General features: G+C 37.5%; 1 protein-coding gene across 13 annotated transcripts in view; it reads left to right on the forward strand.

The window, feature by feature from the left end:
• FRYL (FRY like transcription coactivator) overlaps positions 1–17,499 on the forward strand; it is a 344,107-nt gene that overhangs the window by 312,765 nt on the left and 13,843 nt on the right. For 12 of the 13 annotated variants that reach the window (XM_049886274.1, XM_049886269.1, XM_049886271.1 and 9 more), the window contains 5 exons: positions 240–407; positions 10,517–10,767; positions 13,489–13,696; positions 15,647–15,796; positions 16,488–16,586. In XM_049886274.1, coding sequence (XP_049742231.1) covers positions 240–407; positions 10,517–10,767; positions 13,489–13,696; positions 15,647–15,796; positions 16,488–16,586 — 876 coding nt within the window. Of the gene's footprint in view, positions 1–239; positions 958–10,516; positions 10,768–13,488; positions 13,697–15,646; positions 15,797–16,487; positions 16,587–17,499 lie in introns of those variants that run through there. The other variant, XR_007517673.1, reaches the window with a different exon arrangement.

Raw genomic sequence — 17,499 nt, forward strand, 5'->3', positions numbered from 1 at the left:
TAGCAAAATTTAACATGTATTAATGGACATTTGATTCCCCTGAATGATTAGCTGCTTATATTAACAGGCCCCGTTCTGCTATTGATTGAATGGGGGAAAAAAAGATAATTTTAAGAAATCATTGAAGCTCTTTGTAACTAGGCCCCAGAGTATGTTATGATATGGAATATGTTTCTTGTAGCCTTTGCGACCATTACTAACTCACAAACCGAATTCCTCATTTTACTTTCTCCTTTTAGTTAAACAATGATTCTCCTGTAGATGAAACCATGCCAGACCATTCTGATTTACTTCTTCAGTCTCAAGATTCCACTAGCAGTGCCACAACCGAAGAAGTGCTTCAAATCAGAGATGAGACCCCAAGTTTGGAGGCTTCTCTAGATAATGCTAACAGCCAGCTGCCTGAGGTGGGAAGAAATGGGAGCTGGTGCATGGCCAATCTGGGCTCTTTTTAGCACCCCATCACATCCCTTGCTTTTCTTTCAAGAGTTTTCATCTGATACATTAATTATTTGATTTAATTCCAGTATTTATAACCTGTTGAGTTGTTCTAAATGAAATAGACAAATCAGATTAAAAAAAAATTTTTTTTTTAAATTGATAGATTAAGGAAATGACCTACAGGTTAAAAATAACCTTGAGTGTTTTTAATGAGCATTTTGTGTTGCAGAATGTGGCTAGATTCATGTACAGCTCGCTTCTCTGGGTTGGTGAGCATCTTCTGTAGTATTGTATATTCTTTGAAGGACTGCTTTTGGTTTTTCTTCTCTTTCTGCTCTGTATCTGGGTTTACGTGATTGGTGCTATGATCAGGATTAAAACCTCAGGCTAGCTCTGTTAGCAGTTGATTAAATCAAAACCTTTTAAAAACACTTTGGAACCACTAGGATTATGTTTTTTGGAAAGGCCTGTGAAAAGTAAGCCAGATTCCAAGCTAATGACCGACCAGAAAAATAAGTAAGTATTAGTTTTCTTTTTAAGATTACTATAGATAATTTTTTTTATATAATGTAATTGCTATAGCTCTGTCATACATGTTTTTATGCCTTGGTAAGTACTAGGAAAATACTGTATTCTTGTCAGTGTTGATTAATGTAGTCACTAGATTTAGACTGATCTATAAGTTTAATTCTCAAGTTCTTATTAGGTTGACAGTTTATATATCTGAACCCTCTCTGATAATAAGCAGACAATGTATTTTGAAACGGAGGCATCTAGGCTTCCTTCTTAGCAGTTTTTTAAATGCCCATACTAGTGTGAGTGAAGTTTAGATAATTCAATTTAACAAATATTTATTGGGATTGTAGTAGGTGTTTTTTTTTTTAGTCAATCTGCTAGGTGCTAGAAAGATGAACAAGGCATGGACCCTGTTCTCAAGGAGTTTACAGTCTATTGAGGGAGGCAGAGCAGGTTTAAAAAAAAAAAAGACAATACACTTCAGTATGAGCAACTCATCAATAGGCATGTTGAAGGCTTAGCAAAAGCTCAGAGAAAAAACCAATCAGCTCTGCACTGGGCAGGGTGAGGGGTGGAAAGGTAGTGCTGAAGGACAGACTGTGTGGCAATGGGAGCATTCCAGACAGAGGGACACTGTGGAGAAAGACAGGAAAATGTGAAACATCATGGTATGTTCAAATAACAGCTGGAGATTCAAGCTTTCTAGAGAATAAAATGGAAGGAGAAGGAGCAATAAGAGAGGTGAAGAGGGTTGAAGAAAGAAGCATCCTATATGCCATACTGAAGAATTTAGACTATCTGGAGTTGATAGGAAGTTGTGAGGAAGTTGTATTCTTTGAAGACATACCGATTATGTGACAAGCGCCATACCAGACCTAGATGGGAATATAAGGCATGAGTACATTCATTCATTTAACCCATCTTTCTTGAGCCCTTGTCATGTGCTGGATACTTCTAGGCACTGGGCTTCCAATACTCATTAAAAACAATGGAAAACAGCAGGCTGATGTTAGAAATACTTTTTTAACAGAAGTAGTATGATGGTATATTTTAACAAAAGGAAAATCTTTTATTTTTATTTCATTTTGGTTATTAAAATAGTCACCATCATAGTGAGTAAAGTACTTCCTAGAAATGATCCAGATGTGTTGGAAATTTTGTGTTATTTTGGACAGGGTGTTCGTTCATTCAACAGGCTATAATCCAAACTAGACGCAGATTAAATGAAGAACCAGTAGTTAACATTCACCTAAGAAGCCTCCCAACAACTGAAAGGCAAACGTCTACTTGAGATTCATCTCTAAAGCCTGTCACTTATTTCTTGTAAACATTAAAAAAAATTTTTTTTTTAATTTTAGTGAAAATATACACAGCAGTGTATATTCATCATTCATCATTTATCAGTTCCTATGATCATTTTTCATATTCATGCACTCTTAGTTCCACGCCAAAACCAAACCCATTGCCATCCATTCCGACTCATAGCAACCTTATAGAACAGAGTAGAACCGCCCCGTAATGTTTCCAAGGAGTGCCTGGTGAATATGAACTGCTGACCTCTTGGTTAGCAGCCAGAGCACTTAACCACTACGCCACGAGGGTTTCCTGTATATTCTTAGACAGTACCAACTAAGAAAAGTACAGTGTTCTTTCACACTTAGATATAAGTTTAGGGGTGGAACTGTACTTGGGATGACTTGAAAGAATTCCTAAAGATAAAGGTTTCTGGTTTTATGGAACTTTAATGGGAAAGACAGATAACAAACAGGTAAAACAAAACATAGATAACACATCAGAAAGTGATTGTCTTAGTAATTGTACTGAGAAAATAAAACAGTAATGTGGGAGTTGATGAAGGAGAAAGTTAGATAAGATGGCATCTGAGGTAACACCTCAGTGACAAGGAGCCAGCCCTTGAAGATGTGAAGGAAGAGTGTTCCAGGCAGACGAAACAGCAGCTACAAAGGCCCCAGTATAGCTGAAAAACAAAAAACCAGCCACCAGTGGGGCTTGATCACAGTAAACATGAGGGAATGGAGAAAGGGAAATGGAATCACAGGGGTGAGCAGAAGCTCTCTAATGAATGGTGTTATGGCCACAGAACAGGAAACCAATGGGTATTTTTAAGTAGAAGTAGGGCATGATCTGATTGTTTTTTTTTTAAATCTTGGCTTTTTTGTGTGGAAAATGGAAAGTAGGCCCTAGTGCCACCCACAGGGAATATACAGTCTAGGTGGTTGCCATCAGGGAGGGATGTGGTCTGATTTGTGTTTTAGTGGAGTCTCTGTGATAGAGCTGTGGAGGTGGACTGGAAGAGATTAAGATAAGGAGGTGAGCTAGAAGAATGTTAGCAAGAGATAAGGAGAGCCTGAACTAAGAGTGGAAAACCCTAGTGGTGTAGTGGTTAAGAGCTACATCTGCTAACCAAAAGGTCAGCAGTTCGAATCCACCTTGGAAACTGTGGGGCAGTTGAGTTCTACTGTGTCCTGTAGGGTTGCTATGAGCTGGAGTCGACTCGATAACAATTGGTTTAGGTTTGGTTTGGAATTAAGAGTGCATGAACATGAAAAATGATGACAGGAATTGATGAATGGGTGTATGTTCTGTGTATATTTTCACTGAAATTAAAAATTTTTTTTAAATGTTTACAGGAGAGCAGTGACAGGCTTTAGAGATGAATTTCAAGTAGACTTTTGCCTTTCAGTTGTTGAGAAGCTTCTTAGGTGAACGTTAACTACTGGTTCTTCATCTAATCTGTGTTTAGTTTGGATTGTAGCCTGTTACAAACTCATTAGAAAGTCTCATTAAAAACAATGGAAAACAGCAGGCTGATGCTAGAAATACCTTTTTAACAGAAGTAGTATGATAATGTATTTTAATTTGTTTAACAAAAGAGTTTTTGTTTAGTTTTGGCTATTAAAATAGCTACCATCATAGTAAACTACTTCCTGGAAATGATCCAGGTTTGTTGGAAATTTCGTGTTATCTTGGGTGGGACATTCATTAATTCATTCATTCAACAATATTAAATGGGTCTGCTTCTCCGGCACTGTAAAGTTCCTTGGGGATACCCTAATGACCAAGGAGGTAATCCTTCACCTCAGGAAAGACAGTTAAGCAATTAAAGCATTGTATGCACCACAGTAGGAGAAGCACAAGGATTCATTGTTTTCACAAATATTTATTGAATACCTTCTTTGTGCAGGTATTGAGAATTCAGCAGTGAATGAAAGGAACTTAAGAAAATTTTTCCTATATCATGGAGCTTTTACATTCTAATAGAGAGAAATTTTAAAATAATTATGTAAAATGTCTTAAGCACATTAAAAATTCATTGTTGTCGAGTCAGTTCTGATGCATAGTGACCGTACAGGACAGCCGGTTTCCAAGGAACCACTAGTAGATTCAAACTGCTGACCTTTTGGTCAGCAGTCAAATGCTTAACCACTGTACCACCAGGGCATTCAATGATGATAATTCTAGAAGAAAAGTAAAGCAAGGAAAGAGAAATAGAGAGCTTTTTGGAGAAGGGATGCAATTTCAAGTAGGATAGACAGGGAAGGCTTCACTGAGTAGAGCATGGGAGACTGGGCCAGGGTAGGGTGGGGAATGTCAGGTGGAAGAAAATCTCAGTCATAGAGAAGAGTAGGTATATAAGCCTGGAGGCAGAAATATCCCTAGTGTATTTGAGGGGTAGATCAGATACATGGACTAAGACAGGGGAAGAATAATCGGAAATAAGGCCAGAGAGAGAACCAGAAGCCTTACTCTGTAGGCCATTGAGATAACTGGCTTTCACTCAGTGTGAGATGGGAAACAATTGGCATTTTGGGGAAGAGAAGTGACATAATCTAACATAGAGAATGGTCTGGTTAGGGAGGCTATCATAATAATCCAGGCAAAAGATGATGGTGGCTTGAAGCTCATTGTAAGAGGTGACAAAAGTAGTCTAGAAGTTTAGAGAAGGCTTTCCTAGGAGAGTGACTTATGAGGCTTAAAAACCAAACCCATTGCCGTCCAGTCCATTCCGACTCATAGCAACCTTATAGGACAGAGTAGAACCACCCCATAGTGTTTCCCAGTAGCGACTGGGGGATTCGAACTGCCAGTATTTGGTTATCAGCCGAACTCTTCACCACCGTGCCTCCAGGGCTCCCTGAATTATGAGATTGAGTAGGAATTAGACAGGGGAAGCAAGTCCTTTGGAAGTGTCCAAACAGAATCCACCAAAATGAAAGGGGTGTTTTTTAAACCATAGTATTTGATTTAGAACTAGTTCTACTGATGCATAAATTATCACTAAAAGAATGTCCAGTAAAGAATAAGTCAACATACTTGGATATATTGGCCTAATTTTTTTCTGGTATGCCTAATAGTGTCAAAAGTCCCAAGGTTGTCACTTAAAAAAAGTAGGAAAGCACCAGGAGATTGAAATAAAACCTTAACTCTATGAAATATGTCAATCACAAAAGGACAATATTGTATGAGACCACTACTGTAGAAACTCACGAAAAGGTTTACACACAAAAAGAAACAATTTTTGATGGTTATAAGGAAGGGGAGGGATGGGGATGAAAAAACATGAGACAATACGTAAGTGGTGACTTTGGTGAAGGGTAAGACAGTACACAATACTGGGGAAGCCAGCACAACTTGTCCAAGACAAGGTCATGGAACCTCCATAGACACATCCAAACTCCTTGAGGGACCAAATTACTGGACTGAAGGCCCTGGAAACCATGGTCTCAGGGAACAGCTAGCTCAACTGGCATAACATAGTTTATAGAGAAAGTGTTCTACATTCTGCTTTGGTGAGTAGCATCTGGGGTCTTAAAAGCTTGTGAGCAGCCATCTAAGATACTTCTCTGGTCTCACCCCATCAAGAGCAAAAGAGAATGAAGAAAACAACAGACACAAGGGAAAGGGACTAGTGGACCACAACTACCATAGCCTCCACCAGACTGAGTCCAGCACAACTAGATGGTGCCCAGCTACCACCATTGACTGCTCTAACAAGGATCACACAATAGAGGGTCCTGGGCAGAGCTGGAGAAAAACGTAGAACAAAACTCTAACTCACAAAAAAAGACCAGACTTACTTGCTTGACAGAGACTGGAAAAATACTGAGAGTATGGCTCCTGGACACCCTTTGAGCTTAGTAATGAAGTCACTCCTGAGGGTCACCCTTCAGCCAAAGATTAGACAGGACCATAAAACAAAACGCAACTAAAGGAGCACACCAGCCTAGGGGCAGGGACTAGAAGGCAGGAGAGGTAATAGGGAACTCAAGTTCAAGAAGGCAGAGCCTTGAGATGTCATGGGGTTGGTAGCCAATGTCACAAAACAGTATGTATACTAATTATTTAATGAGAAGCTAGTTTGTTCTGTAAACCTTCATCTAAAGTACAATAATAAAAAAAAAAAAAAGGAGGGATGTCAACTTTTCTTGAAACCCTGGTGGCATAGTGGTTAAGAGTTATGGTGGCTAACCAAAAGATCGGCAGTTCGAATCTACCAGGTGCTCCTTGGAAACCCTGTGGGGCAGTTCTGCTCTGTCATACAGGGTCACTATGAGTCGAAATTGATTCCGACAGCAGCAGGTCAACTATGTTATCTTATGGAAAGGTTCTGTATTTCATCATAAGTGAGTTTGGATATATGCACTCTTAATATTGACAGTAAATCAGCAACTATGGAGTCAAACCTCTTCCCAATAATGGTCATATTTATCAAAGATTTTCCCTGAATAAATTTTAAAGGTTTAGTAGTCAGACAGGAAGAGCAAGGTGAAGAAGATTAGGCTAAGTGTAGAAATACAGACTAGGCTAAGATACAAGAAGTAGAAAGGAATAGACTGATAGGGATTTACTGATGAGAGTCTTTAAAAAAGAAAAAAAAACAAAAACCTTTATTTTAAGGCAGCTTCTTGAGAAGTATAATTAATTTTAATAGGTGAAATGTTTTATGAATTAAAAGAAAATCCATTCATAAAACTGTTTATGTACATTTTGCCCTTAAATTGTGTTAATCTTGAGGTGATAGAATAGGCCGAAGCATTTCATGTCATGACAGAAAACTCTCCAGCCCAGTTTGTCCCCACAGCTTATACTCTGAGCTCTATATGATGAAGTTCTTCGCTTGTGTTTACTGGAGAAACCTTCACAGAGGGTTTCTTCTAGTATTTGTAATAACTTGAAATCCAATTCATAGTTGACAGAAATTTTTTTTTTTTAGGAAATGAATCTTTGAAATGTAACAAAGTCTGTGTGTATGTGTGTGTGTGTGTGAAATTCTCTAATAAAATGGAGTTCAAGCAATTTGATTCATGTAATCCACATATAACCAACGGAATCCATGCCATTAGCCCAAAAGCACTTTCTTCATGTAATCTAGGTAGGATTAGAAAATGTCAGCATACATTATATAGTAGTAATTATGGATAAAATATCTGCCTTCATATTATTATTTGAGAACAAATGACAACCACATATAGATGTAATCAATGAAAAGTGAGTATATTACATTAAGAAGTTTTGTGGTTTGAAATAACATGCTATTTTCTAATCGGTGTGGAATATTTAATACCAATAAAAATTCTTGGTGTAGAAATGTCTCACGCAGTACCACATGCTTTACCCCTTTAATGGCCAAATCTAAAAAAAAAAAAAAAAAAACACAGCTCAGATAGAAACTATAAATAGAATATATTGAATGTAAGCTATTTGAGCTATTAAGAAATGATTTTACCACGTTATGTAAAAGTGATGTTCTGTGAAGATGTGAAGAATTGGCACCTTTCCCTGACTGACTGGATCCAGATCAGTATTCTTCTGATATGTTTGTATTTTCCTGTGGTGTGCCCTTGATATCCTCTGCTCTTTATCTGGAATACCAGCCCCATCCCATATTTGTCAAAGCCCTGTATGCTGTTTCTTCCAAAAAGACTAGTCTTGATTTCTTCAACCAGATGTGAACTTTCCCTTCTTTGAACACCAATAGTCGTTTTTATAGCTCTTAAAATATTTACCTTACACTTACCATACTCTATTTTATATCACTGTCGTTCACTTATTAGCCTAAATCCATTAATAGATTATAACTAATTACAGACAGGAATTAATTTCTCCTGGAGCACCCAGAGCAGAACCTGGTCAAAACTCTATTTTATAGATGAATAAACTAAGGACTAGGCTAGTCTAAGGTCAGATGCTGACTTTTCACATTTGGAAGGAAAATTTGATTTTTACCCATGAAAAAGAGATGAGAAACTGCTATATAACTAAGGAGTAAAGTAGTGAAGTACTTTACTTTCAGTACTTCAGTCTTAAGTACTGAAATTGATCTTTCAACCCTGAGACCGCTAGTGCTTATTTTCAATGTAATTAATATGTTCCATGCAGATAAAAAAAGCTTCTGCTACCGCATGATATGTACCTGGGAAGTATTTTTTTCTTTTTTAATAGTGTTAGTCATTCATTCAACCAGTATCTTTTGAGCTTCTGCCCTGTGCCAGGCACATAGCAACATTATTTCAGTAATGTTACAGTGGATAAAAAGGGAAAACCACCAGCACACTGTAACACATATTTTCATCATCAGTTGCTTAGGGATAGAAGAATATAGTCCTTCTTTTTGATAAATGAACTTGTGATTCATGTAATTTCCAAAAATACTAAAGTCTAAAATTTCCCAGTATTTCCCGAAATTTAACTCAGTGATGAAACGTTATCAGTACTCAAACCTGAAATGAGTTTTTGCAGCCTTAACTCCCGAAAACAATGCTTACATCCCGAGTATTCTTAGGTGCTGTAACAGTAAGGCTGCCCTAGTCGTTTAGATTCAGCACCCTTCTGGTTAGTCAATACCTTTGTCTGGTTGGTGGATGGCCCTGCAGGACAAGTTTCTAACTATTTTGAATTATCTTCCCTTCTTAGCCAGAATTCCTTGTATTCTGGTATAGTGAAAGAAATGGTATTTCAAATAAGAGAATTTATAGTAATGATAACGAAGTTTTGCTTACACAGTATGAGAAGGACATATGTCTAAGTAACTACTTAAACCCTGTTAAGAAAACAGATTGCCTTGATGTTTCTATATGACAGTAGTGATACATTTCAACTTCAAAATTTTTTAAACCTAGGACCATTCAAAAATGAGTTTGAATAGTTCATGTAATCAGAGTCCAGAAACTCCAAAAAATTAAACTGTGTAAATGAGACTACTTAATAGCCATACATCAGTGTCAATAGTCATTTATTCTGTTGTGATAAAATTCTTTGTTTAATAATATACTTAGTACTTAAAATTTTTTTTTTATTGTACTTTAGATGAAGGTTTACAGAGCAAACAAGTTTCTCATTAAACAATACACATATCGTTTTGTGGCACTGGTTGCCAACCCCAGGACATGTCAACACTCTACCCTTCTCAACCTTGGATTTCCCAGTCACCAGCCTTCCTGTCCCCTCCTGCCTTCTTGCCCATATTCCTGGGCTGGTGTGCCTGTTCAGTCTCATTTTGTTTTATGGGCCTGTCTAATCTTTGGCTGAAGGGTAACCCTCAGGAGTGACTTCATTACTGAGCAAAAAGGGTGTCTGGGGCCATACTCTCAGGGTTTCTCCAGTTTCTTTCAGACGAGTAAGTCTGATCTTTTTTCATTTTTTTGTGAGTTAGAGTTTTGTTCTACGTTTTTCTCCAGCTCTGCCCAGGACCCTCTATTGTGTGATCCTTGGTAGAGCAGTCAATGGTGGTAGCTGGGCACCATCTAGTTGTGCTGGACTCAGTCTGGTGGAGGCTATGGTAGTTGTGGTCTGCTAGTCCTTTGGACTAATCTTTCCCTCATGTCTTTGGTTTTCTTCATTCTCCCTTGCTCCTGATGGGGTGAGACCAGTGGAGTATCTTAGATGGCTACTCACAAGTTTTAAGACCCCAGATGCTACTTACCAAAGTAGAATTTTCTTTATAAACTATGTTATGCCAGTTGAGCTAGCTGTTCCCTGAGACCATGGTCCTCAGAGCCCTCAGCCCAGCAATTTGGTCCCTTAGGGAGTTTGGATGTGCCTGTGGAGCTTCCATGACCTTGCCTTGGACAAGTTGTGCTGGCTTCCCCAGTATTGTGTACTGTCTTACCCTTCAGCAAAGTTGCCACTTATCTATTGTCTATTTAGTGTTTTTCTCTCCCACCCCTACTTAATTTTTCAATACAAAGTATTAAGTATATTGTTATAAAAAAGAGTTTTATCATAACAGAATAAATGACTGTTGGCACCAATCTACATCTGTTAAGTAGTCTATTTAATATTTTATAAGGAGTGTCTGGGTGGTGCAAATGGTTAAGCACTGGACTACTTAACCAAGAGGTTGATGGTTCAGATCCACCCAGAGATGCCTCAGAAGACGCCTGGCTGTCTGCTTTTGAAAGGACACAGCCTTGAAAACCTTGCAGAGCAGTGTTATGCTGCACGCATGGGGTTGCCATGATTCAGAATCAACTCAACAAGAACAGATACTTTATGTACTAGTTTTTTAAAGTTAATGAAAAATATGATTGTTTTACAGGATATAAGTTCAGCATTAAAGGAGGAACAGGCTATTACAGCCTTTGAAGATGAAGGGTCATATATAATTCAAGAACAACAGGATTCTCTTGTGTGTCAAGGAATTCTTGATTTAGAAGAAACTGAAATGGCAGAGCCTTTGGCTCCTGAGAGCTATCCTGAGTCAATCTGTGAAGAGGATGTTACCTTAGCTTTGAAAGAACTAGATGAAAGATGTGAGGAAGAAGAAGCTGACTTCTCTGGACTGTCTAGGTGAGAATATGGTATCACAGACGCTATACCATTCTCTTCCCCATTCCCTCCCAAACAAAATGCCCTTCTATTCCAGTTCATTTACTTTCATTTCTTTATGTTTCAGTTCATAGTCATACTCTATAACTTCTTTTAAGAAAATAAAACAACTTACTATGATGAGCTTTTTTTTTTTTTCCCGTTACTGACATTTACTTAAAGAGAACAAATAGGCTGTTCTCAGAGCACAGTCAGTGGCATTCTGTTTCTAAAGGCACACCAAATACCTATTATGGTTGAATGCCAAATGGCCAAGTATTAAAATCATTATTTTCCATGGCCAAAGCCAAGTGTCAGAATTACTAAGTGAACTTCTGTGGTACAAGAATAATCCATCTGAAATATATCCCCGAAATATATTTTACAGTTTCATTATATGCAGTCAGATTTCTGTAATAGACAGAACTGATAATATATTTGGTACTGTTTTCTGGTAGGAAGCCGTAGTGGTGTAGTGGTTAAGTGCTATAGCTGCTAACCAAAAGGTCGGCAGTTCCAATCCTCCAGGCGCTCCTTGGAAACTCTACGGGGTAGTTCTACCCTGTCCTGTAGGGTCGCTATGAATCAGAATCGACTCGACGGCACTGGATTTGGTTTTTTGGTAGATTGCCCCATTTAAACGTTTATGCTCCATTCACTCAAAATTCATTGTCACAAACCATGAAGAATTCCCAAATGGAGCTTTTTCTTTACTCAGTGGGCTAACTAAATTGAATAGCCAATTCTTATATATAGTTCTTAAAGGAGATGTTGGTTGTTTTACATTTTCTAAATCCCTGTGTATATATAAATAAAGATAATCTGTGTTGAATGACCTAAACAGTTCTATAACAATTAGAATTATGATATAATCTAATATCTATTTGTCTTTTTTTATTATTTGAAGCTCACAAGTACTCGTGGCTCAGAATAACATTCTTTTTAAAGGTATCTAACTTAATGCCCATAGCTATATCAGTATACCTGTTTCCTGTTCTACTCTTTGAAGCTTCTTGATAATTAGTTTTATCCAAAAATTAGTCTTTAATAATGATTAAGTATTTTAGAATTCTCTTAAAATGAAAATTACACATTTATGCTTCAAGTGATTAATAAACCCTTTGCTGTTGAGTTGGTTCCAACTCATAGTGACCCTCTAATGCAGTGCAGAACTACCCCCATAGGGTTACCAAGGAGCAGCTGGAAGATTGCAACTGCCGACCTTTTGGTTAGCAGCTACAGGCTTAACCACTCTACCACCAGGGCTCCAAGTGATTAATAGAATTTTTAAGTAAGGATTTTTTTAATCTCAATATATATAGAATGCTTACCTATATTTGAAAGTAAATATTCAGCTATTAACAGTAAATCTTAGTGAGGTACCTTATTCATATTACTGATTTGAATATGACAGTAGCCTGTGCAGTTAATCAGTCATTGATAATGTGCAAGTTCAGGGATGACAGATAAAATGGCAAGGTAGATGTTCAGCTATTTGAAATTACAAAAGGCTGAAGCCGAATAGTTGACTTTGGCCAAGGAAAAAAGTCAAGTACTATTGGCCAAGTACTAAAGTCAAAATAGAATGGTGCACCCCTCCTAAACATAGAGGTATACCTACTCAAGCTTACAGGATACGTTTTGTTACAACCAATCACTATAGTAGCATTTTAAAATTAACCTTTTTGAGGTATAACTTAAGTTTTCATTTTAAGTGTTTTGCTTTTTTTAATTTTTATCTCTACCCCCCCATCTTAAATCCTTGTCTTCCACATGAATTACTCCATCATTTCTGTAAAGCTGTATAGAGCTGCCTTGTAATGTGAACCACACAGTTTTAAGACTTTGAGTAACATTTCCTTATGGAATATCTGACTCAAATACTTCATCTTTCAGACCTAAAGTTTTACATTTCTTTATGGAACGTTTGTCTTAAGTGCATCTTCATCTTTTTTTCATTGTTCCATTTTTGTACGTATTATCTGACTTGAGATTTCATACGCCCCAAAGGAAACAGCCAGGTCTTATGTTTCTTTTGTACATGCTTATGGAATAGCTGAGCTGGCACGATGTGTCATGGCTAATGGCATTGGCTTTGGACTCATAATCCTGGATTCAAATTCTGTTTCTGTCATTCCTACCTAATAATGTAAGCATGCAATTTAACTGCACAGAAATTCTTACGTCATCATCTGTAAAACTGGGATAGTAGTAGTACTTAACCCTCGTAGAGTTAAGAAGATTGACTGAAGTGATCCACGTAAAGCGTTAGACACAGCCCTTGGCATGAAAGTACATAATCAAAACCTTTTGTTGTTATTATTATCATCATCAGTTTGGGGCCATTTGAATAAAGAGCCCCAAAATTGACCATTTAATATGAAAGTATTCTAATTTCTATTATTCAAAGGAGTTACTAAAATTAATCCATAGTGCTGGCATACTAAAGGACTTGGATTGTTTTAAGAGAGTCTGTATGAAATTAGATTTCTAATTTTAAAGATTCTACATAGGAAGAACACAAAAACTTGCTAAATTGTGCACTCTTACAAAGTTTAGGTTGTTGTACATCTTCTAAATCAGAGTGTATATATAAATAAAAATAATTTATATTGAATGATTTAATCAAACTATTTTAAGAGACTGAGTCTATTCTGTTTGTTTAAGATAGTGTTATGATTATTGTGATATTTGTATTAACAGTCAGGATGAAGACGAGCAGGATGGCTTTCCGGAAGTGCAGACATCACCTCTACCATCACCATTTCTTTCTGCCATAATAGCCGCTTTCCAGCCAGTAGCGTATGATGATGAAGAGGAAGCTTGGCGCTGCCACGTCAATCAGATGCTTTCTGACACTGATGGATCCTGTGCAGTGTTTACCTTTCATGTGTTTTCTAGGCTGTTTCAGGTCAGTGAGGTTTACAGTTTCTGAATTCACATTATAATTACCTGACAACGTTATGGTAACTTGTTTTTTTTTTTTTTTTTAATTTAAACTTAAAAATTTTTAATTTAGTCTTTTTTTCTTTTTTGGATGTAATATTTAATGATTTCCTAGAACTTTTTCCCCTAATCAGTGGTTAAGAGCTTGGCTGCTAACCAAATGGTTGGCAGTTCAAATTGACCAGCCACTCCTTAGAAACCCTATGGGCAGCTATGCTCTATTTTATAGGGTCACTCTGAGTTGAAATCGACTTGATGGCAGTGGGTTTCGTAATGATATTATGGTACTGCTGGTACTGAGCACAATGACTAGTTATGAATTTCTCCCCTCAGGCAATTAGAATAAAACTTAAAAACGATATCAAAAGTATTTTCTGTGTTATGCTAGGCACCATCAGAGATACCAAAGAACCATAAGGCATTATCCCTTGCCTTCAAAGGTGCTTATAGTCAATACAGTAAAACAGTTTATAATTAAGTGTTAAATTATATGATACATTAATACATGGGGACCTTAAAAAGTTAAGGTGTTAAGGTCCCTTCCAACCATAAAAAAAAAACTATAATAGTAATACCATCTGATGTTTATTGAGTACTCAGTACATGCTGGGCACTATGCTGAATGCTTTATACTGAATATTTAAATTAATCCTCATAACAACTCCAGGGAGTGTAGGTAGTATTATTTTCAGTAGTCCATGGATAGGAAAGAGTCCACGAGTGGCACGAACAGTTAAGTGCCCAACTACTAGCCAAAAGATTGGCAGTTTGTGCTCACCCAGAGATGCCTTGGAAGACAGTCCTAGTGCTCTGCTTCCAAAAGGTCACAGCCTTGAAAACCTTCCGAAGCAGCTGTACTCTACACACATAGGGTCGCCGTGAGTCGGATTCGACTCAGTGGCAACCAACAGCAACAGCAACATAGATAAACTAAGGCACAGAGAAATGCTACTGTTTAAATCAATTTCCTCTGAACTGTCTACCACCTTTTATCTCTATCTAAGCAAACTTATTAAAAAAAAAAAATTTTTTTTTTTTTTAAGCAAACTTTACCCACCTAGGAAGACTCAGTTCAAGTCATCTTCTCCCTGAATCCTTCACAAGTACCCTACCCTCCAGTTTCTGCCTTCTTGAAGTTCTTTAGCACTCACGAATTGGAACATGTATTTACTTAATTCTGTACTCCGTATTGCTACTTGGTTTTCTGTTTGTATTGTTCTTTTTCTACTGACATAAGTTTCTTGAGCTCAGAGACTGTGGCTTATGCTTTAATTAATCATAATGCCACCTAACATTACTACATATATACATATCAGTACACATTAACGATTTGTAAAATAATTATACTACTGATAATATAGCCTAGTTAATTAAGTGTTTATTATGGATCAGGCACTTGTGATCGTCCTATGTGGATGAGTAGTCTTGAGTTCTGAGAAGATATTACCCCTAACACATTTTTGTGACTTTAATTGAAGTCAGACGGCAGCCCATAACCAAGGATAGTAAGTTAAATTTACCAAAAGTGCCTTTCATGTAGGCCTTTTGACTTCAGAAGAACTAATTCTCAGACGTGTGAGGACTTTATTTCCAAGGGTATATAGCAGGCATTCCCTCTATTTCTCGTAATGAACAGATCCCAGGAATGGGAAGATGAGTGGCACGTTATCACTGGTTTCTTTTCTTCAATAATACTATTTTGTAAACCTTTGATCATTTTTAGGAATTAACATGTTTCCTAAAGAAATTCCTAAAAACGTGTATTTACGGATCAGTTATTAGAATTCTATATGTCATTACAATAAGAATTTATAAAGATAAAAGTTTGTCCTAATTATAAATTATGCCTCTATCTAAAGGTGAAACAGGCCATCTTAAAAATACTAAATGCTTTCTTATGCCTTTTCTCTCACAGACAATTCAAAGAAAGTTTGGAGACGTAACTAACGAGGCAGTCAGCTTTCTTGGTGAGAGCCTGCAACGCATTGGTACCAAATTTAAGAGTTCATTGGAAGTGATGATGATGTGCTCAGAATGCCCTACCGTCTTTGTGGATGCTGAGACAGTAAGTTTTTATATGGGGACTTACTATAAAGACTAAATTTGAATGACATCATTCAGTAAACGTTCTTTTAAAAAAAAAGGTAATTCAGAATTTTGTGGTGTCATGTTTCATATTTTTAACTTGATGACAAATATCCAGCAAAAACTGCAGTGATTTATGACTACTTGTGATTCTGACCCCTCTCCACATCTACTCTCCATAGTGTCCTAGATGAGTCATGCTCCAGAGACTCGCACTTTTACCTTTTTCTGATTCTTGAATAAAAGTGGGTGTGAGAGGGCAACTTGCCTACCCCTCCCTCCACGAAGTACCTGGGGCTCCTCAGTCTTCCCCTGTTTTGTTTCCAAACACACCGATAGATTATGTATTAAGGTATTTATATTAAAGAATTAAGATTTTAAATGCTTCTAAGGTGTAGTATACTGACCTGACAAGTTAGCTCTTGCCTAACCCAGTATTTAAAAGCATTTGAAGGAGAACTTGTCCTTTCTGAGGGCCCTGAAATCCCACTATATCCTTACTGTGTCTCAGTCAGCGGTCAGCCCCTAGTAAGGACAGAGTGTAGTCAGGGGCACCAGCACCAAGTTGGGCCAAAAACCAGTTAACAGAAATTCCGTGACCCAAAAGCTGTTAAGTCTCATGATTGTGATCAAAAATGGTAACCCGGATCAATGTGTTTCTTATCTGACAGCTAATGTCATGTGGTTTGCTAGAAACATTCAAGTTCAGTGTATTGGAGTTGCAAGAACACCTGGATACATACAATGCCAAAAGAGAAGCAGCTGAGCAGGTCAGTCTCCCTTTACCATGTGGAAAAGTAGTTTGCTTGTGATAACAAAAGTATTAACCTGATGTCTGAATTACCCAGACAGAAAAGAGTGAGTTTAGCACATGCCTAAGGGTGTTCCTGTGAATGGTGGGGCCTTTGAGCATTCTGTCCAGTGGAATCCTTCTTGTGTTTTTGTATATTGGCCTTCTAAGAGCCTAAAGACATAGTGGAAAACCACAGCTCTGTAAAAAGTTTCTGTGTGGAGATTGTATAGCTACCGTCAACAATTCAAGGAGGAAAATAAAAGCAGTATTCTTTAGAGAATGCATTATGATACCGTAGTATGGAAAACTTGCAACCTGTGACGAAGTTGTGACCTTTATCCTGTGATGTTCATGCGTACATGGGCAGGCATGTACTGAGTTACAGATCATACCCGCTAAGAAATGTTTCTTCGTTTGTATTTGGCGCTGAAAACAGATTAGCTCGCTCTCTGAGAGTAAATCCAGTATTTTTTCAATTGGCAGGAGCAGAATAAAACAAAGGAATGCTTTCTGACTTTTCACACAAACTGCTTACAGTAGGTTCCTTGTGTGTGTTTTTTGTTTGTTTTCCTAAGAGATGGAGCTTTCATTAATATTAAATATCTATCACATATAAAAGCCCGTGGCGGGGGGGAGAACTGTTGCCTCTGAGTCGATTCCGACTCACAGTGACCCTACAGGACAGAGTAGAACTTCCTCATAGGGTTTCCAAGGCTTCATCTTCAAAGAAACAGACTCACATCTTTCACGGAGTGGCTTGTGGATTTGACCCACTGTCCGTTCAGTTAGCAGCAGAGTGCTTGACCACTGTACAACCAGGGCTCCTTGCCTATGAAAAATGAAGTGTAAATCCTGATTCATGTTCCCTAAATAGTCTAGAAAGGAATATA

Source organism: Elephas maximus, chromosome 5 (genome assembly GCF_024166365.1).
Source record: "Elephas maximus indicus isolate mEleMax1 chromosome 5, mEleMax1 primary haplotype, whole genome shotgun sequence".
NCBI lineage: Eukaryota > Metazoa > Chordata > Mammalia > Proboscidea > Elephantidae > Elephas > Elephas maximus.